General features: G+C 31.6%; 2 protein-coding genes across 2 annotated transcripts; both read left to right on the top strand.

Moving 5' to 3' along the window:
• The first annotated feature begins 10,348 nt into the window (after positions 1–10,348).
• On the top strand, positions 10,349–13,774 carry LOC133669484 (uncharacterized). The gene is made up of 6 exons (XM_062089647.1): positions 10,349–10,796; positions 11,112–11,235; positions 12,184–12,247; positions 12,775–12,894; positions 13,073–13,199; positions 13,389–13,774. Exons 1-6 carry the CDS (start codon positions 10,505–10,507, stop codon positions 13,442–13,444), a joined length of 783 nt encoding a protein of 260 aa, XP_061945631.1. The 5' UTR covers positions 10,349–10,504; the 3' UTR covers positions 13,445–13,774.
• A 6,134-nt stretch (positions 13,775–19,908) lies between these two features.
• On the top strand, positions 19,909–22,154 carry LOC133669537 (peroxidase 4). Its single transcript, XM_062089726.1, has 4 exons — positions 19,909–20,190; positions 20,690–20,881; positions 21,010–21,175; positions 21,548–22,154. The coding sequence occupies exons 1-4, from the start codon at positions 19,972–19,974 to the stop codon at positions 21,937–21,939; spliced, it is 969 nt and encodes a 322-aa protein (XP_061945710.1). The 5' UTR covers positions 19,909–19,971; the 3' UTR covers positions 21,940–22,154.
• Positions 22,155–22,539: the final 385 nt, after the last annotated feature.

Genomic DNA, 22,539 nt, shown 5'->3' with positions numbered 1-22,539 from the left:
TTCTGTAGGTGGATGTGTGCTTGTGACCAAGGTTTGTTCTCTTGATAATTTTCTGATTTTATTAAATTTAGTTTGATAGTTTTCTGTTTTCTTTTGCTTTAGCCTAGATAACGTCCAACCCCCCCCCCCAAAATTGCATATCATCTAGCATAAAAATCTGACTTGAATCTTCCTCGTGGGATCGACCCCTTGCTTGCTCTATACTATCTTGTGTGTTGTGTTTGAAGCTAGGGTAATTAATTTGTGCGACCGCGACATCGCAACAATATAATCAAGAAAATTTGTGTAAGACTCAAAATTTTAGCCCAAACACAAGCCTAAGTCAGCCCAAACCCAGTTTAAGTTAACATAGGTATATAAGGAAAAGTTGTAAAGGAATTACTTTTCTCTTTTCTAATTCTTATGGCCACCATAACCCTCTCCTCATCAAATCAAGAATTTCAGTATATGATCTTGAGTTCTCCGGGTTCAAGAAAGGTGGAAGTAGCAAGTAAGTGATTCTCTCTCTCATGGTACTTTTGATTATGATTTATTTATGGAAGGCTAAAAAAGAAGATATTAGGATTTATAAGGATTTGAAGTTTATGTTGTTAAAATTAATTTATGATTATTAGGGGTTTTATTTAAAGTGATTGATTTTGAATATATTATTGGAAATAAGAATTTATGAGTTGACTTGTTTAAATTGATTTTTATGGGTTAAGAAATTCACTTCAACGTTGCTGGAAAATCTAGACAGAATGATCTTGAGGTTGAAAATGATGAAATTTTGAGGTTCTGTACAGTGTTATTATAAGTTTAAGGATGATGAATCCTAGTTTGATAATTGATTTGGAATATTTTTAGTTTGGTCCCTCAATTTTAGGAATTTACATTTTAGTTCCTAAACTTTATAAAAATCACAGTTCGGTCCCTGTTTTGTTCTAAGAAGAATTGAGGATGGTTTATGGGTGAAATTTCAGTATGGTTATGTATTTACAATTTGGTCTAGTTTTGGTAAAATTACGTTTTGGTCCCTGTTTTGGATAATTGTCGTTTTAGTCCCTAAACATAGGAGACTAAACCTGGTTTTCTTTTATTTATTGGAATCTTTTATTTGTGTTGCTTTGAGTTGCTTTTGAGTATATAGTTCGTATATTTATTGTAGGTTCTCCTAACGATCCTCAATAGGTTTTTCAAGTCTTTCATCTAATATTCCTTTTAGTTCTATATTTTTCGGGTGAGTGAGATAATCTTTAATATGCATATATTATAAATAAATATGTATGTTGATTATACGATGAGCATAACTAGTTAATTTCTTGAATATTTATATATGTTGTTTTATTTTCCGAGTACTCATTTATTCTTGAATTTGCACTCGTAATTTGTCAAACTAAATTCTATTTGATATGATATATGTTTCTTCTATGATTCTGTGAATATCTATTATGCCTTAATATAGGACTTGTTAGTAACTCCATGCTAACGGAGAGTAGTTAGCCTATGTGCACATAGTATTCTGTATACCTACCTGGTAAGAGAGACATCAACCTGTGGCGATTCGGGTTGTGACATTTTGAGATATAAGGGCTAAATTGAATTTTGGCCAAATCCTATATTAAAAAACCTAATTTCTCGGTGGTTAACCTAGATGTCTAGTTCATGTTCAAAATGCACTGATCATCTTCTTCTGTTGGTAGTTCTAAGCTAATCGAGTTGGCACTTCAAATAAATGAATGTGAAAATTCAAACCTCTAAATTGAGTAAAGTTGGATCCAAACAAAAATTGTGCACTTCCTCTACCATCTTCAGGTGGTCTTTGATGATATTTACATCGGATTTGCTTCGGCAAAGTCGTGAAAGTGATCAACTCAGTTAGCCTTGTGACATAGATTTTGCAAAACCATTAGATTTTTCATGTCTTCACACTTCAAACTTTTTAGGGGGGTTTTATCAAAGGATAACACGTTTATCTCAAGATGAAAATGCTAAAAATAGCTCTTTGGTCTCCAAGTTTAACAAAACCATCAAAATTTCCAAAATCAGGTTTGTTCTAAAACCACCATTACAAAATCAGCAAGGTATAGAGCTTCCAATATTAAAACCATTCAAAACCCCCCCCCCCTCGTTTTTATTAGAGGGTTAAGTATTGATCAATCATAATCAAACCTTGATCAAAATTCTAGCTTGAAACTCTATAAATACCCTCGAAAAAATTAAAGGGAGAAAAGGATTGGAAAAGGGGGTAGGAAAATCTTGATAAGAAAACTAAGTGTGAAGGTTTAAAAAAGCACAAAGATTTCTTAAGCTTTGATTGTGGTAAAGCTAAACTTTGCTGGAGAAAAACATAAAGTGACCTAACCATTAGTGAGCTTTGAAGGTATAAGCTTTCTCTAACCTAGTAGGTGATGTCCATAACATACACCTCTAGTATATTTTACATATTTATGAACTTGTCTTGGTGTTATAATATCTTTAATTTTAATTTTGATTAATGCATAAAATGTTGTTTTTTTCTTTGTTTAATCCTACTTCGAGTTGTTTGTTTATTAATGTTCTTGGATGTTTATAAGATGTTTGGATGTTTAGATTAGATGGAATGTAGTAGTTTTGGAATCTGCCAAAAAGGCAATGGATGTTTGATGTTTTTTTTGGGTTGCAAATGCATGTTCTTAGTTCTTAAGTTTAATTTGGGTCCCAAGTAATTAAAGAGTCAATTTTAGATCAAAATTTGATGAATTTTGTTGTTATCAATGGGGCTACAGTTTTGCTTTAGAAACTTCATGCATGATATTGAGAATGTGGTGTTTTTTTTTACCTATTTTGATTCAATCATATGTAACAATGATAGGCACTGGGTAGATGTTCAATTTTTATAGTTTTTGTGTCATAGTACAAGTTATTATTGTGTCTAACTCAATCACAAACTTGAATTTAACTCTATTGGGAATGGTCTATTTGACTGTGGGTTTCTGGATCTTTATATTCATAGAGTTTTCATTAGTTAATATCAAATCAAGACCCTAAAATCAGGTTATATCCCTTTATTTTTTACTTTTTATGTTATTTTATTATTGTCGTCATCTAGAACCTAGTTGAGGCAAAGCTTCTAAAAGGGCATACTAATCGTGATCTAGTTGTTTACAATTAAATTAGGTTATATCCCTTTATCTTTTAGTTTTTTGTGTTATTTCATCATCATCGTAATGCTTTCTACACTTGCAGCATAGTATAAAAAAAGGTAGGTTATTTGCAATATGGTTGTTTATAATCATAAATCAAGTTAATATGTCATCCAAAAGCAAGTCAACATCCAAACAAAGTGATGATTGAAGAACGGATTCTTTTGAGGAAAAGAGGAATGATGTGAATCAACAAGCATCACTAAATGATCCACTAAAGGTATCAATTAGACCTATTTCAAGGTGTGAAACTAAGAGGATTCAAGAGGAATTGATTATGATGATTCTGTATTTTGGTAAACAAATTGCAAATCCATCATACTAGACCTTCATGTACTTTGCGGTCCTTATCAGAAGCTACACAAGGAATTTGGTTGCGACTCTAGTTAGGTTGGAAATAAGACATCTTAATATTTTCATCCATATATGGCAGTCCTAGTAATTCATTCAAGCGAGAGAGAATACATTGTTTGAAGTTAGGCCAAAAGTTGTTATATGGGTTTTGCTATTTGTTTCCTTATGATTTATGGACTTCTTATTTAGTAAGGATTTTTTTTCAAGGAAAACATAGGTCACAATAACTGAGATTATTTGAAGGGCTCTCATGTCAATAACTTGTGTTTATTTTTGTTTTATGGATTTCCTTAATCGCAAGGTTTCCTTATCATTTAATGAGATTAAGAGGTTGTTTTTGGGCTTATTTTTATTAATGTATAGTTTTAAGCTAATAGTCATTATCTTTGATTTGGCCATTGGATAAAGCTGAAAGTTCACTAGAAGATTTCAAAGGTTTTAATTTATATTAAATTAAATTTTCAGGTCAATCGGACATCCAAAAGGCTTTGATACAAATTATTATTATGTCAAGCGCAATCTCAAATCTTAATTTAACTTTCTCAAAAAGGATCTATTTAACTATGAGTTTTTTTTTTATTTATATCCATGAGATTTACATTAAAGATCTAGGGACTTAAATGTTAATTTTGGACTAATTTTTTATAGTGATCCTTTTAGAGTTCACTCACTTTTTGATTAAAATTTGTCTTGGGTCCACCTCATCAGTGTGAGTGGACAACCTCATTGCCATGTGTTTTTCACTTGTTAAACATCAATATAAAACTTGGTTTAAGTACCAATACTCCTAATTTTGGAAAATATTAAGTTTAATTTTTTATGGACTCATTTATTATTTTAAAAATAAAAGGAAAAGTGTTACCCCTCTCAGTGTTCAAGATCATGGCTCATGAAGAGTTTGTGTGGTAAAAAGCATAACCAATTTTTTCTCTTTTAGGCTAAAAATTAATTTTGAAAATAAAGAAATTCATTTTCAATGTCCAAGGTCATATCTCACATGAAGTCCATTTATCTTAGGCACTTAGGTTGAATAACTAAACCATTTGAATTAATATTTTTAACAAAACAGAAATGAGCTTATTTATTTTTAAAAATCTTAAAAGTTAGCCTAATAGGCCTTTTAATATTGGCCTTGCAAATATGGTTCAAAAGCCAAAACACCTTAATACACAAGTTTTACTTAAAATGTGTCAATTCCTCAAGAATAATCAATACTCAAGCTAATAATATAAATTTGAGATAAAAACATAAACTTGGAAATGAATGACCAAAAAAAAAAGAGAGGTTAGTATACCTAAGCAATAAAGTAAGAAGTTACTAGACAACAAGGACTCCAGGGACTCCTTAGAGTATTCAAATCTCTAAACCGGAGTTGAAATGACTCTAATGTAGAAATCTCAATGATCTAAAAATGCAAGCCTAAATTCACAAGCTCTAATTGTTAATGTTTTTCTCTCTAACCTTTTTATTATGGATATTAATTTTTATGACTCTCTCTTTCTCACTCTTTCTAGGCTCTGATTGTTAAAGCCAATGAAAGACATGTAAAGCTAGCTAAGATAGTATGAGAGCCAAATGCTCTTCGCCAAAACCAAAATGAAATGATAAAATCACAACAAGGATTAAGACAATAAATAAATAAAGATAAACCAAAAGTTCTCTCAGTGTAAGAACAAACAATGCCAAAGTCTATGAGGACATCATTTAAAGTTAACATGGCGAAGCCTAAATTAGGTGAAACACTACTAGGATAGAATGGGTTCGAGAGAAAATGAGAGGTGTTGTTGGGGTTTCAATCTCTCAAGATGGCTAGGGTTGAAAAATTTTCTTTGAAGGAAGACAAAAAGGTGAAGAGATGATTATATACCTAGCATCGAACTGGTGTTGCTGGCCTTGTTAAATTTCAAAATGGTCCCTAAAGATTAGCTTTGTTGTTAAATTTAATACTTATAATGCTTTTGATTTTTCAGATAAGGCCCTAATCGAAAAAAAAATTAAAATCTCTCATTATATCCTAACCCAGTTTAGAAACCATCATTTAATTCTTCCCTTTAAAGAAAGGCTTTTAGATCTCAAAACATTTTTGTTTGACATTAAAATCAGGTAAATTATTTAATTAAGCTCTTGGTTGAATGGATAGAACCTCCCAAATTATTTTCCAATTTGATGATTTTGGTATTCAGTACCTCATTACCCTCAATTACAACTAATTTAAAATAAATTAAACCCCTGGAAAAAATGACCTTATCTAACTAACACCTAAAAAAGTTTTTGTCTAGTCCACTTTTAAATATTTTTGGGTTTTCTTGTGTTTTTGAAGTATTTTTGGTATTTTTAAAAAATAACTTCGAGGTAAAATATGGGTTATAACAATGAGATTACTTTAAGAGTTGATTACAGAACAAATTGCAAAAGTCCTTTTCTACTTAAAATTAAAGAAAAATTTGTAAGGGTCCTTCTAGACTCAATCGCTAGAGCTTTCTCATGGCAAGGTTTGACTCTAATTTTCAAGACCCCTTTAAGACTTAAAAAGAAAAAAAAACAATATGTGAGGATCCTCTCATACTCTAAATAGCATGACAAATTTCAAGAGTCCTCTAACACTCAAAAGTAAATAAAAGATTTGTGAGAATCTTTGGAGACTCAATCGCAAGATCCTCTTGATGGGATGATTTAACACAAATTTATAAGAGTTCTATAGGACAAAACGTAAAGAAACAATTATCAAAGTTCTCTAAGACTTAATCGCATAACAAATTACAAGAGTCTTCTGAAACTCAAAAGTAAAGAAAGATTTGTGAAAATTCTATTAGACTCAATCGCAAAAGCCTTTTGATGATAAGGTTTAGCTCAAATTTTAAGGAGCCCTATGAGATTTAAAAAGTAAAGAAAAACCAACGAGTATCTTCTGAGAATCTAAATTAAAAAAAAAAGTTGCAAAACTCTTATAACTTTTAAAAAGTAAAGACAAACTTGTGAGAGGTTATTTAAAAATCTAATTCAAAGAACAAATTGTAAGAATCCTCTAAAACTCAAAGGTAAAGAAAGATTTGTGAGTGTCCTCTTATACTTAATAGTAAAAGCCTCCTGATGGTAGGGTTCAATTTAAATTTATAAGAGTTCTTCAAGACTTAATTGAAAGAGCCTCCTATTGCTAGGGTCTGGCTTAAATTTGCAAGATCCCTCTAAGACTCAAAATGTAAAGAAAACCTATAAGGATTCTAATACTCCAAATCATGAGAAAAAAATATAAAAATCAAGAGTCTTTTGAGACTTAAAAAGTTTTTAAAAACTATGATAACACTCTAGGACTTTAAATTGCACAATAAATTTCAATAGTCCTTTACCATTCAAAAATAAAAAGAGATTTGCATGAGTCATCTAAGATACAATTGTATGAGCCTTTTAATGACAAGGTTTAGCTCACATTCATAAAATTTCTATAAGACAAAAGGTAAAGAAAAAATTATGAGAATGATCAAAAACTTGATTGCATAATGAATTGTAAGAGCTTTCTGAGACTTAAAAGTAAATAAAAATTTGCAAGAGTCCTCTAAAATGCAATCATAAAAACCTTCTAATGGAAAGGTTTAACTAAAATTTACAAGAGTTCTTTGAGAAAAAAAGTAAAGAAGAATTTATGACATTGCTTTAAAACTGAATTGCAAAACAATTTATAAAAGTTCTATAAGACTTAAAAGTAAAAAAAAGCTTTTTGAGAGTCCTCTAAGACTTTATTGCAAGAGCCTTATGATGGCAAGCTTCAACTTAAATATGCAAGAGTCATTTGAGACTTAAATAGTAAAGTAAAACCTATAAGGGTCCTCTAAGGCTTTAAATATCAGAATAAATTGAAAGAATTTGCTCAGATTTAAAAGTAAAGAGAGATTTGTAAGAGTCCTTTAAAACTCAATCATAAAAGCCTCTTATTGGCAAGGGTCAACTTGGATTTGCAAGACTCCAAGACAAAACATAAAGAAAATTTTATGAAAGTCCTCTAAGACTTGATTTAAAAAAAAATCACATGAGTCTAATAAAACTCAAAAGTAAAGAAATATTTGTGAGAGTCCTCTAAGACTTAATCGTAAAAGCCTTTTGATGGAAATGTTTGATTTAAATTCACAAGAGTCCGATAAGATAAAAAAAAATTAGAAAAAGTCCTTTGAGACTCATTTGCAAAAAAAATATTGCAAGAGTTCTCTTAGACTCAAAAGCAATGAAAGATTTTTAGAGTCTATTAGACTCAATTGCAAGAGCCTTTTGATGACGGGGTTTCACTTAAATTCACAAGAGTCTTTTAAGAGTCTAAAACTAAAGAAAAACCTGCAAGGTCCTCTAAGGCTCTAAATATCAAAACAAATTGAAAGAATTTGCTAAGATTTCAAAGTAAAGAGAGATTCGTAAGAGTCCTCTAAAACTAGATCATAAAAGCCTTTTAATGACAAGGATTGACTCAAATTTGCAAAAGTCTTCTAAGAAGAAACCTAAAGAAACTTTTATGAAAGCCCTTTAAGACTTCATTTTAGAAAAAAAAATACACGAGTCTAATAAAAATCAAAATTAAAAAAATATTTATGAAAGTCCTCTAAGACTTAATCATAAGAGCCTTCTAATGGAAATGTTTAATTTAAAGTTGCAAGAGTCTGATAAGACAAAAAAGATAAAGAAAAATCAATAAGAGTCCTTTGAGACTTGATTGTAAAATAAAATAAAATTATAAGAGTTCTCTTAGACTCAAAAGCAATAAAAGATTTTTAGAGTCTTTTAGACTCAATTGCAAGAGCCTTTTGATGACTGGGTTTAACTTAAATTTGCAAAAGTCTTTTAAGAGTCCAAAACTAAAGAAAAACCTGCGAGGGTCCTTCAAAGCTTTAAATATCAGAACAAATTAAAAGAGTTTGCTAAAACTTAAAAGTAAAAAGAGATTCGTGAGAGTTGTCTAAAACTTAATTGCAAAAGCCTATTAGTAGAAAAGGTTGACTTAAATTTGTAAGAGTCCTCTGAGACTTTAATGTAAAACAAATTACATGAGTCTTATAAAACTCAAAAGTAACTCCAAGACTTAATTATAAGAGCCTAATGATGGTAGGGTTTGAGGGTTCACTAAGATAAAGGTAAAGAAAAATTTTCATGAGTCCTTTGAAATTCATTTGCAAAACAAATTGAAGTGTTCTCGTAGACTTAAAAGCAATGAAAGATTTTTATAGTCTCTTAGACTCAATTGCAAGAGCCTCCTGATGACAGGGTTTAACTTAAATTTGCAAGAGTCCTCTAAGACTCAAAAACTAAAGAAATACCTACAAAAGTCCTCTAAGACTCTTCGGGTTTTGAGTACAAATTATAAGATTCCTTTGATACTCAAAAGTAAATAAAGATTAATGAGAGTTTTTTGAGACTCACTAGCAAGAACCTCCTGAAGGCAGGCTTTGACTGAAATTTACAAGAGTTCTTTGAGACTAAAAAAATAAAGTAAAACCTATAAATGTTTTATGAGACTCCAAATTTCAAAACAAATTGCAAGAGCCTTCTATGCTCAAATTAATGACCCTTTTATTAAAATTTGTTAAGGAAAGAAAAAAAGATCAACAAAAAAGGACCAAAATGTAAAACATGAAAATCTTATGGTCAATCTCAAATAGAGTTTTGTTTAGACCACCTATTTTTTTTTCTTACATTGCAATTCCTTTAGTTTTTGTAACATTTTAGTCCCCAAGTTTGAGAGAGAAGAGAAAATCACCTAAAAATAGCGAAGGAGAGAAAAAAAAATGGTGAATGGCCATTTTTTTATGGGAATCTTGTCATTCATGGTGTCAACTAGTTTAATTCAACGCAAGAAGTTCAATGATGATATATTTTTTCTATTAACAAGCCTGGAAAAAAAAAGGGTTTTGTCTAGAATTTTTTATCCAATTTATTTTTATTTTTTTAGAGTGATTTGGAGTGTTTTTAAGACAGATAGGTGGTTTGTGGAGGTTTTTAAGTCAAACTAAATTGAAAATGACTTTTAGACCAAAACCCTCTTGATTTTTAGCGTAAAAGACAACATGTCTCTTGCCATAGCAAGTGCATGTCATCCACTTAATAAAAAAAGAAGCAAACAATGCTTAGGTAAAAAAAACCAATCGCTTGCTTGAGTTTTTATTTATTTATTAAGATCAAGCTTATTGCCTTGATCTATCAATGTCTTGTCTTATTTTTATTTTATTTTATTTTATTTTATTTTTTATTTCTTTTCATTAACTATTTCTATTAAATTAACTGTTTGTTTTTTAATAGTAATTTTTTTTTATATTTTTTTAGTTATATAATATTTTAAAGAGATTAGTTTGATTTGTCTTTAATTTCATTTCTCTTATATTTCATATAAATTAGCTATATTTGTAAAAAGCTTTTATAGAAAAAAAAATTATACGTTTTTAGCATTAACAATTAGCTGCTAAGAATAAATAAAAACATTTAAAATAAAAAAAAATAACAGTCAATATAAGATATTTGCATATGTAATATATTTTATTTATATTATAAAAATTAGTTTTTCGATGTGGTATTTAATTAATATTAATAACTCCTTTTAATTTACTAGTTTATATATTTTTTAATTTATTTTATAAAATATAAATAATATTTTTTCTCTCAATTAAAACAAAATTATTCATGTAAATCTTATTAAATCAATCCAGTCATATAAATAACCTAAATAGTTTAATTTAAAATTTGGAGTCATAATCGAGTCAAGATTAACGTTGAAGTTAATTACACTTTAAGGACATTTCATGCTGTTTAAACAAAAAAAAAGAATTTAACGATTCAAGAAAACTTTTAATCACGGCCGGTTATCTAGTTCTAAACATCTCCATTCTCCTCCAATTGCAGAATTTCCCGCTCGTCAATACAAATAAATATCGGACTCTGTATTCTCAATATTAGCTTCCTCTTCACACCATCTATATAGTGTCTAAGAACAGCAGCAGAATCTATCGAAAACAATGGAAGCAGAGAATATTAGGATTAATAATAATAATAATAAGAAAAGAAGCAGCAGAAAGCCACTGGCAGATTGCACAAACCTTTCACCATCTTCCTCAACATCATCGACTAACAACATTCCTTCTTCTTCTTCTTTTAAGAAACCACCCCTTCTCTCCTTTTCTCTTCATAAATTCCCAAACACCAAAAACAAACCTGGATCCACCCCCTCCCACAAGACCCCTGCTTCCAAATCCGCCGCCGTTTCGCCCCCGACACCTTCTCACCCACCTGAATCCTCTCCTCTCCCTGGTAATCTAGGGTTTCCAGTTCGTTTCTATTTTTTTTATCGAGTAATTGCTCTTTGCGTGATTTTAGATTTATGGGTTTTTGTTATCTTATTAACTCTTGCCATGAATGATATTATTCTTTAATGGGTTTTTACCCTTTTTGTGTATTGTTGTTGATATAGCACAATTCGATTTCTCTATGTTATTTTTTGGATGCAATATTATTGTGGAGGGAGTTTGCTTGTTTGGTAAATTTCTCCGGGTTTATGTATTTATTCATTTACTGGATTCTGAGAGCTAATGAGATTGATCATGTTTTATGATGTGAGATATTTAGGAAGTTTTGGTGATGAGATTTTTGAGCCGCATTCAGTTTACACTCGGAGACAGTCTACCGAATGTAAAAGGAAGAGTAAAGGGAGGGCAAGTTTCACTCCTGCACCGAAGACCGAATTCGCCTCGTAAAGTTTCATTCACTATCTTTGTTTTGTTCGTTTGTTTGTTTGCTTTTTTTTTTTCTTTTACCCACTTAATTCGAAGTCATTAACATGAAGATGAGTATACGTGTAGAGATTGTTATAACTGTGATTCGAAACTGCCAGCTACATTACATCGTTCGTGTGATGAATGAATCATCAGTTTACCTAGGTTTGTATTTAGAAGAGCTGGCAGTGCCTAACATTTTATTGACAATGTCTAACTGGACTTTTATTGTTCGAAAAAGCATCTACTCCCTCTGTAAATGAATACGTGATTGAATTGTGGAATTTTGAACGTTGATGGTAGTGGCTTTGTGGTATTTAGTGCCAATTGTGGATTCACATGCTAAAACAGGATAGCTACTTATGTTCTAGAGGTCTGTGGTCTTTTAGCAATTCAATTTCTAATAATTTGAAACTCTGTGCAAAGTGGAGGGATAAAATGGTCTAAAAGGATGTAAATTGTAAATGTTTTTTTTTTTTCCTTATTGGAACTCATGTTGTTTATTTTGGTTTCCTCTCTCATTATTGTATTCTGATGGATGCTGAAGGTGTAGTAAACAACATTATGCTTAAACTTGGTGAAACTGAGTTCGGTTTTCCTTAGGTTCTCTGACTTTGATATTGGTCGAGCACAGGTATGAAAAGCCTTGAAGTCCATGAACTGAAATCTTAGCAATTGTAATAGCATCTGCTGCTTCAACTAAAAAACTTATTTTTGTTGTTGCATGAAAATATTGCTAATTGGTTTAATTTCATGTAATATTCTGCTCCCATGTGCTTCCCTATGTATTCATTCATGTGCAGATTCTCTCATTATAGATCTTTCTGATTGATGAAAAACAAATGTTTTGTCATTCCATTGTGCTCTCTCAACCTTGTTTCCAGTCTTCATTAACAAAAGTCTTTCTGGTTTTGCCTCCATTGTAGGTATAAAATGAATGATGTTGGAGTTACTTGTCCATCCAAGTCTTTGGCAGTGCATCGCAAAAAGGTTGGGGGGATCAATGTAGTCTGTACTTCTAACCATTGGCTTCGGCATTGTTTTCACTATTATTAAGCAAATCAGTTCTAATTCTAAAATTTTGTGAGGCGTACATCTCCTGGTCATTGGGTTATTTTGATTTCTGTGCTCATATGGATGATTTCTATTGTTATTGCTACCCTCTCCCATTGATTTCAAGCTGAGAAATTCAGGCTGTGCTCTTATAAAGAAGCATTTGATAAGTTCTGCACACTTTTAGCTTTCTGAAACCCTTTTACTATTTTCTTTTAGGAGCATAATCAGGTTACATCCTGTATAATGTTGATAGAGTATTCATTTGAAGCATCGCTGGCAATTTTAAGGGAATTATTCTTCTCTGTGGTCATGAAATGGTTTGTCCTATGTAGAGTTGTTAATTTAACTGTTCTGTTTCTTCTTGCATCATTTTGTAAATTAGCTTTCTTGCTCTAGATTTTAAAATAAATGCATATCTAAACTCATTCAGCTTGACTTTTAACTCTACGATGTTTTTACAGAGACGATGCAGGGCACTGTCTGATGGAGATGAGAAGAAGCATGCCCTGCCACAGGATTATATTGAGCAGCAGAGAGCTTACTTTGCAGAAATCGATGCATTTGAACTCTCAGAGGAGGAGGTTGGTTCAAGTAATGAGTTGGACTGATTGGATCGAGATGGAGAATATTCTACACTATAGGATGAGCTATCAAGTCAGACTAACCATGAAATTTTATATGTACATGTAGAATAGTTTAATACTCATGTTCTGCTGTAAATGCCTCCTAACTCGTGTGCTTGGCAATGTTTGGGTGTAGTTTAATGCACGGAAAATCCTTGGGCGAAAGATTATGTCTTTCCATAGAAAAATGTTCAAGGAAATGAACCTGGATAGATTTCTCTGCAATTTTCCAAGTTTTATTTTGCAGGGAGTAAAATTTACGGGTGATGAGTTTTCTGTTTACAAGATTTGTAAATATTATGCATTTATTTCATTTTGCTGACCATATGAGTTTCTGATTCTTGTTTCTACACAATTTCTAGTGGAACTATGCTGCAAGCTCTAGCTTCTGAGATGGGCGAAACATCTTGAATGATATCGCAATTTCCTCTCTCTTTTGTTTCTTTATCCAGTTCATGGGATGGTGATGGTTTTTCTCCGTTACTCTAGTTCCTTGAAGGGAACCTAGAGCCGCTGTAGGATATATACTGCTGCCAGTCATAAAAGATGGGCCGCTTTCTGCAAATGAATTTTGATACAAGCCGAGTTGTTTTTCTCAACAAAAGAATGTTCGACGGAAGTCACGGTGAGTCTTAATTGGTGCACTGGTAAAAATCTTGAATTGCAATCATAAGGATGCAGATTGAAGTAATTTTGAGAGCAGCAGCAGTCAAATTTATACCAAGATGTTTTTCAGACTAAGCTTAAATTATCTGATGTATATCAGCTGAAATGGAGAATTGTCTCTAATTTTTTTCCTCCGAGCCAATGGAATCACAGCTGGGTTATTTTCCTTTTATATTTTGTGCTGTGATAATATGAAGCTGTAGTAAAATAAAACTGTATCGCCCGAAAGAGCTACCATGTCACAAAGAGAGCCCTTGTGCAGAAAAGCTTGTTACGAGAGCACCTAGATTAGAAGTGGGTGAGAGTGTAGTTGTAGTTGTTTTTTATTTGAAAATATATTAAAATAATATTATTTTATTTTATTTTTTATAAAATTATTTTTAACATCAACACATTAAAATGATTTAAAAATATTAAAAATATATTAATTTAAAATACAAAAATCTAAACCTTTTTAAAAATATTTTTCAAATCCAAAAACAAGATCACATGCAGAAACTCTGCTAGCTGTGAGAAAATCTTTCTTCCCAACCCAACTACATAGGCTTAAAAACCCAACTACATAGGCCTAAAAAGTATTACTGGCCTCGCTATCATAATTATGTTTCTACTCTAGAATGAGAAATACCAACATTTAGATAGTCTAGGTCATAAATATTGACTAAAATAAGAGTGAGGAATTTTATGCTTTGCATGCTACCAATTATTTATTTTGGAGCTTACATGAACAACCAAGTCTCTGGCTGCCGGAGCAACAAAATCAGCACAAGACACCACCACGCAAGGACAAGCTCTTTCTACTTGAGCTTTAATGTCATCAATTACACTCTAATAGAGCCGTTGTTAGGAACGGCCGTCTTCTCACCCGTAATGATGGCAATGTCATCCAACAGAAGAGACCCATCACAACCCTAGGGGCAGCATTGTCCAAATAGATTGCTGATCATCAGTTTTTAATAAGGAAAAAACGAAAAACAAATTAAATAATTAATAAACATGCAAGATTGAGAAGTTGTAATACATATACTAAAGGATAAAACATGCCAGAATTAATTTCATTTACTGACATTAACGAAGCAGTAGTGAAAAATGCCCCCATGCGTGTTTTCCTTTTTTATAACTTCAGAAACTCCCTTTTCGAATCATTGTTTTGAAATCTGGCTGATTCGGGATTGGAATCAAGTCAGATTAAAGTAAAAATAAAAAAAAAACTTGGTATAACTTGATTGATCCGGTAACTTAATTAACTTGGTAAGACCCCGTAAAAAGTCTGGTTACAACCCGTTGATTTTGTTTATTAAAATAATATCTTTTTAATTTTTTATAATAAAAATAACTTTAACGAGCTAATGACCTAATAAAAATCTTGAACTGGCCGGGTCAAAAACTATGGCTCAAATATAGCAAACGCTTTTGGCTTGTTTTCGAGTGGTGATTTGGTGATAGCATGCATTCAGCTACGAGAGAAGAACAAGCTACCAGGAGATAATAAAGCGTGAGAAACTTGTAAGGAACCATAACCATTTAATTTGTTTGTTATCTCACACACAAGGATCATGACATTAAACATTGTCTTACTATATATATATATATATATATATATATAATCTCATGAAATTGAGTCTCTGTTGAGTTAAATATAGGAATGGGTCAATAATTTTAATTGGTGAGAAGAAATAAATATTATATAAAAAATCAAAAGAAATTAAAAGAAAAAAAAACCAAAGAACATGTGTTTATACAATCTTTGTTGTTGCGGGAACATCTCGGCAAACTAAATTAGGATTGATGGTCTAAAAATTAAAAATATAAGTTATTATCTAGTTTTATGATTGATAGGAATCTTATTTAATTTTTAAAGGGTAAGTAATTGATTATATAATAGAAAAGATAATAATTACTTTATTCATCTTACTTGAAGTAAGTTGTTTTTTTTTCTAATAATAAAAAGGTATTTATTATGTTTATATGATAAAAAATCACCTAAATTGAAATATATGCATTTATTATTAAAGGTAAGAAATTATTAAGATTTAAGATGGTGATTTAAGACCTAACCTTGACAACAAGGTATAATCCTCACTCATGAAATATTGACAGTAAACCTATGAAGATGATGATGATGGTTAATTCATCTTTGACCCATCCTATTTGTTTGAAATGGACACAAAAAATTATTATATATTCTTAATGAGCCAATATAAAATTAAAAATAGAAGTTATCATCTAGTTTTATAGTTGTTAGAAACTTTACCTAATTTTTAAAGGTTCTTAGTAAGTTAGTTATATAATAGAAAAGATAACAATTACTTTATCCATCTTACTTGAAGTAAGATGATCTGTTTTTGTTTCTAATAATAAAAGGGTATTTATTATGCTTATATGATAAAAATTCACCTAAATTGAAATATGTGCATTTATTATTGAAGGCAAGAAATTATTAAGATCTAGTATGGTGATTTGAGACTTGAACTTAACAACAAGGCTTAATCCTTACATACATCTGAAATGAGTACAAAAAGTTGCTATTTATTTTTAATAAGCCAATATAAAATTGTATCGATCTAATATAAATAACATCAACTTACTTATTTTTAATGCGATATCCAAGAAAAAAATTTAATTAGAATTTACAATTTATGGATCGATTTAAATTGATGAAGAACATTCAAATAATTGAAAGAAGTAAAAAATATAAAAATATAAAAATCAATCATATTTACATATTGAAACTCGTTCATGCTTAATGTAATTTTCAAGTAATAACCAATTAAGATTTATAATTCTTAAGCTAATTTTGAGTAATGATATATATACATATCAATGAACAAAGCAAGATCAAACAACACTAACATGAAGAAATTGTTTTGCATTGAATGCCATATCGAGAAGAAACCTAGGCAGGTAGTATTTAAGCTCATGGGCTGATCTTTAGCAACCAGAAAAACACAAGTCAATGTCATGCCAAAGCAAAAGACATGAAAATAACTATTTAGATGGTGGTCCAGTAATAAGAGTTTGGAATTAAAAAATTTATTTTTTTTTGTGATCTCATTTTCAAACTCTGTAGTTGCTCATATAATAACTATTGAAAACTTATATGATTATTAACTTTAGAATTTATAAGATTAGTCAATTTAAACGGCTTGAATACCCATATTATATTGAAAAAAAAAAACATGAGAACAAATTTACAAAGGTCAAACATATACTCATCATGTCGAGAACAAGCTATTATATCTCGAATAAAATGTTTTATTCCCGTCATTCCAATCCCATCATAGGGTATATAGATTTCATCCTTATTCTGCTAAAAAAAATAAACTGGCAGTGGCTTCATACCCCTACCCCCCTAGGGTAGCCACAAGTGTGAGATGTAACCTAATACTTCAAATATTGACAATAATAACGAAGAATAAAAATAATAAATGTGTTACGATTTATTCAAAACACCCTGGCGCGTGGGCATACAATGCTTTTGGAACGGATTGGAGAATACTGGACCTGAACTAGATAGGGGTGGCACATGCGCCTCACGCCCTGGCGCGTGGGCATACAATGTGGAGAGCTGGCGCATTTGTCCCACACGCCGATGCTGAAACCTAGAAAAAACACAGAAAATGATTTGATTTGTGGCAGAACAAGTTTGTCAATCCTGCTTGATTTTTTTGGTGGATTTTTGTCGGGTTTGAGGCTGTTAATTAGCTACATTTTTTTAATTAAGCTTATCTCTTTTTGTCTCGAGGATGTTTAAAGGAAAAAAAACTAAACTATTATTATTATTATTATTATTATCATCAATTTTATGGAATATTTTTAACAATTAAATTTGTGGTTAGCTCCGGTAAACATAACACAGGTTTATTTGTTAATGGTCGATGGAAGTCACCATAAAATTTGACTTTCAAGTGACACGTGGCATATTTCAACTGGTGGTGTTTAACATTAAAAGAAACTTTTTATTAATAAAATCTTGTCTCTGGACCAACGATGGAGATGGCCTTGCCCCAGTAGATTTTATTGGTAGATATTGAGCTTCAAAAAAAAAAAAAAAAACAAAATTCCAACCACGGACACATTTTCTCAAGTAAAAGGTTGGCAGCTAGCACGACCAATTCTTGCTAAACAGCACCAATTTTAAGTTGAAATTAACACAAGATTTTTTCTGTTTAAATTTTTTAAAAGATTTAAAATCCTATTCTATTAATTTGAAAATCAATAATTTGTTTCCTTCACTAATTTATCCTAATTAAAACCTTTTAATTTCTAGTCAAAAACAACTTTTAAGTCGGTTATTTTTTTTTTTCTATACTTGCATCATAAGTATACTTAGATCTTAAAATAGTATTTAAGCAGTATAACTCTTTGTACTATTTTTTGCCTACCTTGATATGCAATTTCAGTACAAGCTTTGTCAAGATATTCATCCTTGTAATTTACTCTTTTGCAATTTATCTTTTTACAATTTATTTTCTATTTATTTAATTTCAACTCAATGCTCTATCTTTATATTTAATCTATCAATTTAAAAAATGACAAGGACAGAGCAACGAACATGATGTTGAAGTAGAACTTGGAGCACTCAGACAACAGTAAACATGCTGTCTCATTCCGAGGATGATCGATGATCAGTGTTAGAGATCCAGTACTCAATTAGAAAATGAAAGGGACGTAAAAAATCTGTTGGGTTATTCCGTTTGTAAAGTAGACCCATTTTCTTTTGTAAAGTTATAAAGATTTTTTTACTAATTCTGTAGGTTAATTTATTGGTTAGATATATAATTAATAATTCATCTGTCAGTCTATTAATCAGTAATTACTACCACAGATTAACTGACATAATAAATTGATTATTGTTTATTTTTATCGTTTAAATCATCAATGTAATTACTAATGAGTCTTAAATCATCAACACGATCCTAGCTAGTCGATGAAACAGTCTATTAATAATTAATAATATTTATGACGATAAAAGCACAATTATTATACCAACAAAATATAAATCAAGTTTGTGATCATTTTTATAGTTTCTTTGATTATATATAAATTAAATTCTATATAAACTAAACAATTATGATGTCTTGTCTAAACTACGAGGTTGTTTTACTAGATCAAATTAATATAAAATTTCATGATTATCTAATTAAATTTATATTAAGTCCAAACTTCAATATCAACACGCCTAACTAGATTATAAAGTCAAAGAGGTAGATATGCACAAATCTTATGCTTTAATTAAGGCAGCCCATTTCTGCATTAGAAGGATTGATTCTTTTCACATGGACATACTTTACAAAATTCAACGCTTAAGTATAAACATGATGTCGAGGACGTCGAAAAAAGTCTAGCTCCAACTAACTCCATTCATTGCTAAATATAATTTGTAAATATGCGTCTCTCTCTCTCTCTCTCTCTCTCTCTCTCTCTCTCTCTCTATACTTCTACGTGCCTCGTTATGTAGACGGTAAACTCTAAGAAGGTGGCATAGTGGTTCGACTTTTTAGGTTCAAACCTTCGGAGATATTTTTTATTAAATTCATGTAAATGCTTAAGGAGTGCACGCTTAAAATCTTTCAAGGAATGCACAGAAATTCGATGTGGAAATTAACAACAGTGAACATGCTGTTTTATTCTCATTCCGAGGGTGATCGATGATCAGTATAGACACTAGCTCGGATTATGGTGTGGAACGAAAATTAGATTCGACGAAGGGTTTGTTACTTGTTAGAGATCCAGCACTCAATTAGAAGCTTCTATAGCCATCGCGTCATAGGTAAAACCCGCGTTGCATAAAGCAAACAAATTAACGACTTCGAAGAACTTAACCGCTAAATTCCAAGAGGGATAAACTCTATACTTTTGGCTTACGGTCAAAGATTATTTGTACGATATTTTCAAAAGAGAGCAAGTCAGTACCATCGTATTTATATTGAGATTTATCTCATACCCTTGGTCTTCACAGAATCATAGAGATCAAGGAGCTTCAAATTGATGGGACCCCTTGTGTTTGGCAATTCTTACCTAAACCATTAGATTTTTGACAAATTGTCACGCTTCACATCATAAGTCTTTGTAGCAAGACAATTCAAAGCCGAGAAAACGTGTTTTCATTCTCAAAGTCTAATCCTAGCCCTTCTCTTTTTATATCTTTTCATCAATCAATGAAAATCACTTAGTAATAGTCATCTTTAACTATATTCGTAACGTAGAAAATACCATGCACCAAGAGCCTGTGTTAGGTAACCTGCCGAGCCTAAGAACCTCGAGAAGGCTCTCTAATTCAGTGTATAAATACCACTTTGTTCCACTCCTTTTGAACATCTCAAACAAAACTTACTGGCTAATCATCTAACAGCTCTTGCTTCATCAATGGATTCTTCGTCATTTTCCAAAGCCATTGTCACCTTGGCCATCCTAGTTATGCTCTCCATGGGGAGCTCCAATGCTCAGCTTTCAATAGATTTCTACTCCAAATCTTGCCCACATCTCCTTGCAACAGTTAAACCTGTTGTTCAATCTGCCATAAACAAAGAAGCACGAATGGGTGCATCAATTCTTCGTTTATTCTTCCACGACTGTTTTGTTAATGTAATTCCCCTAGCCATTTCATTATCGGAAGTGATCCTTTTTTTTTATTCGCTTTAATTTGCATGCATGCAATATTGTTAGTTTCCTCTCATATTTTATTGCGGGAAAAAAAAAAAAAAACAAGACAGATCCAATTCTCGAAGTAACTAGAATTTATATTAAGTCATAAAGATCAATATTGAGCGCTTGTCAAGGGTGAAAGCAACCTATGCGTCTAATGATACTTTGGCACTTCCTTCACCATATAAAGTTTGCTTTATTTTTTTGAAAAAAAACACGAACTTTTTCTTTATTAATTAAAGGAGCACAAATGTTATATTGTTTTCATCAAACGAATGGTGTGTTTTTTTTTTCTCCACTGACTTTTGTTTTTGGTTTAATTTTCTCCACTGACTTACCTGATAGGTTCTCCTACTAATTAATACAATGCCACATGCATGGTTTACGTGTTAAAAATAGGCACTGTCTAACTTTTGTATCATCTTGATATGTATGACAGGGATGTGATGGATCACTTTTACTTGATGACACGTCTTCTTTCACCGGAGAGAAAAATGCAGCTCCAAACCAGAATTCTGCGAGAGGATTTGAGGTCATTGACAACATAAAGTCCGCAGTTGAGAAAGCATGTCCTGGTGTGGTCTCATGTGCTGATATACTGGCCATTGCTGCTAGAGACTCCACTGTTATTGTGAGTTTTTTATCCTAATTTTTGGTGTCAATGGCGCCGGATAAATGTTCCAGACAACTAGTTAGCTAGGTATAAATTGTTTGATATTCATGTGATTACTGACATGGATTTTCGTGTACTATTCGTAGCTTGGAGGACCCGAATGGGACGTTAAACTTGGAAGGAGAGATGCAAGAACCGCGAGCCAGGCTGCTGCCAACAATAGCATTCCACGTCCAACTTCTAACTTGAACCAGCTCATTTCTAGATTCAATGCTCTTGGCCTGTCCACCAGAGATATGGTGGCTTTATCTGGTTTGCTCTCCCTTCACTTAATTTTTCATGCTTTGTTTAAGACCCCACTAATTGTGTTTTTTTTTTTAAAAAAATAAATAAATTATTCTTTGACCTCTTTTATATATGTAATTTAATTTATGGCATATCTTGACTGTTAAAAGTGTCTTTAATCAAATCAAGGAAGATATAGAATTAGGTTCACGTCCTTTTCTTAAGCTATTCCTAAAAAATACACTTTCAAGAGTAGATCACAATCACCGTTTGACATTATTCCTAACTTATTATTGTATTATTTTTTCTATAAAAAAAAAACTCATCCTGTATTATCATGTATCAAATGAAATAGTTAGTGACGAAACAATTTTCCTCTTGAATTCTTATACATGTAAGGTTCCCACACAATTGGACAAGCAAGATGCACAAACTTTAGGGCACGCATATATAATGAGACCACCATAGACAGTTCCTTGGCTCAGACAAGAAGGTCAAACTGCCCACGTACTTCTGGCTCGGGGGACAACAACTTGGCACCACTTGATTTGCAAACTCCTACACGTTTTGAGAACAACTATTACAAGAACTTGATTAACAGGAGGGGCTTGCTCCATTCTGATCAACAATTGTTCAATGGAGGATCCACTGATTCAATAGTCCGTACCTATAGCTCCAATGAAAACACCTTCAGATCAGATTTTGTTGCTGGCATGATCAAGATGGGAGATATCAGGCCCCTCACTGGATCCAGAGGAGAGATTAGAAACAATTGCAGGAGGATCAATTAAATTTATACATGGCGTCGCGACCATTTTCTGATTTCAGTTGAAAATAAAGCTTTATGTGATCGATTTCCCTATCTCTTTTGATTAGAGGTTGTGTGTGTGTTAGTTCTAAAGTTCTATAGCTATACCATCTTGTAAGGATCTAGCTTTGATGCGGTCAGGTGGATCAGATTGCACTTTCAAATTTGCTATAAAAGTAGTTGACTTTTTGTTACAAACAGTAAGGCACATATATTCTGCGTAGTTTCTACGTTATTACCAAGGTGAATGCTGTCCTTCCCATGGAACCTCTACGATATCATTCAATGGAACCTTTCCCCGTGTCCAAGGGAGTCTAAATTTCGCAAGTGCTTCGCTGCTTTCGTACACCAGGGGGATAGAAGATAAGGTTGTTCATCTCGAAAATCTTTAGTGACTTGGCTGCATTAATTATTTCATGCCAATTAAAATAAATATTGTCCCTTTGTATCGGCTGAAAGACAGGTCCTATGTATATAATTCAAGGTTAAATAAAATTAAATAAAATTTTTTTCAAAATATTATATGTTGTTCGTTTTATAAAATTCCAAAAAATACAAGTTTTTTTTTTATTCCCAAAAAATT

This window comes from Populus nigra, chromosome 12 (assembly GCF_951802175.1).
Source record: "Populus nigra chromosome 12, ddPopNigr1.1, whole genome shotgun sequence".
Lineage (NCBI taxonomy): Eukaryota > Viridiplantae > Streptophyta > Magnoliopsida > Malpighiales > Salicaceae > Populus > Populus nigra.
This window is presented reverse-complemented; position numbering and strand designations above follow the sequence as displayed.

What these genes read in the sequence shown, in the direction of transcription:
- LOC133669484 (XM_062089647.1), top strand. Translation starts at nt 10,505, where the DNA reads ATGGAAGCAGAGAATATTAGGATTAATAATAATAATAATAAGAAAAGA. An exon ending in TGAATCCTCTCCTCTCCCTG is followed by an intron (nt 10,797 to 11,111) that starts GTAATCTAGGGT and finishes TGAGATATTTAG; the next exon opens with GAAGTTTTGGTGATGAGATT. An exon ending in TTGAACTCTCAGAGGAGGAG is followed by an intron (nt 12,895 to 13,072) that starts GTTGGTTCAAGT and finishes GTTTGGGTGTAG; the next exon opens with TTTAATGCACGGAAAATCCT.
- LOC133669537 (XM_062089726.1), top strand. Translation starts at nt 19,972, where the DNA reads ATGGATTCTTCGTCATTTTCCAAAGCCATTGTCACCTTGGCCATCCTA. An exon ending in TCCACGACTGTTTTGTTAAT is followed by an intron (nt 20,191 to 20,689) that starts GTAATTCCCCTA and finishes TATGTATGACAG; the next exon opens with GGATGTGATGGATCACTTTT. An exon ending in AGATATGGTGGCTTTATCTG is followed by an intron (nt 21,176 to 21,547) that starts GTTTGCTCTCCC and finishes TATACATGTAAG; the next exon opens with GTTCCCACACAATTGGACAA.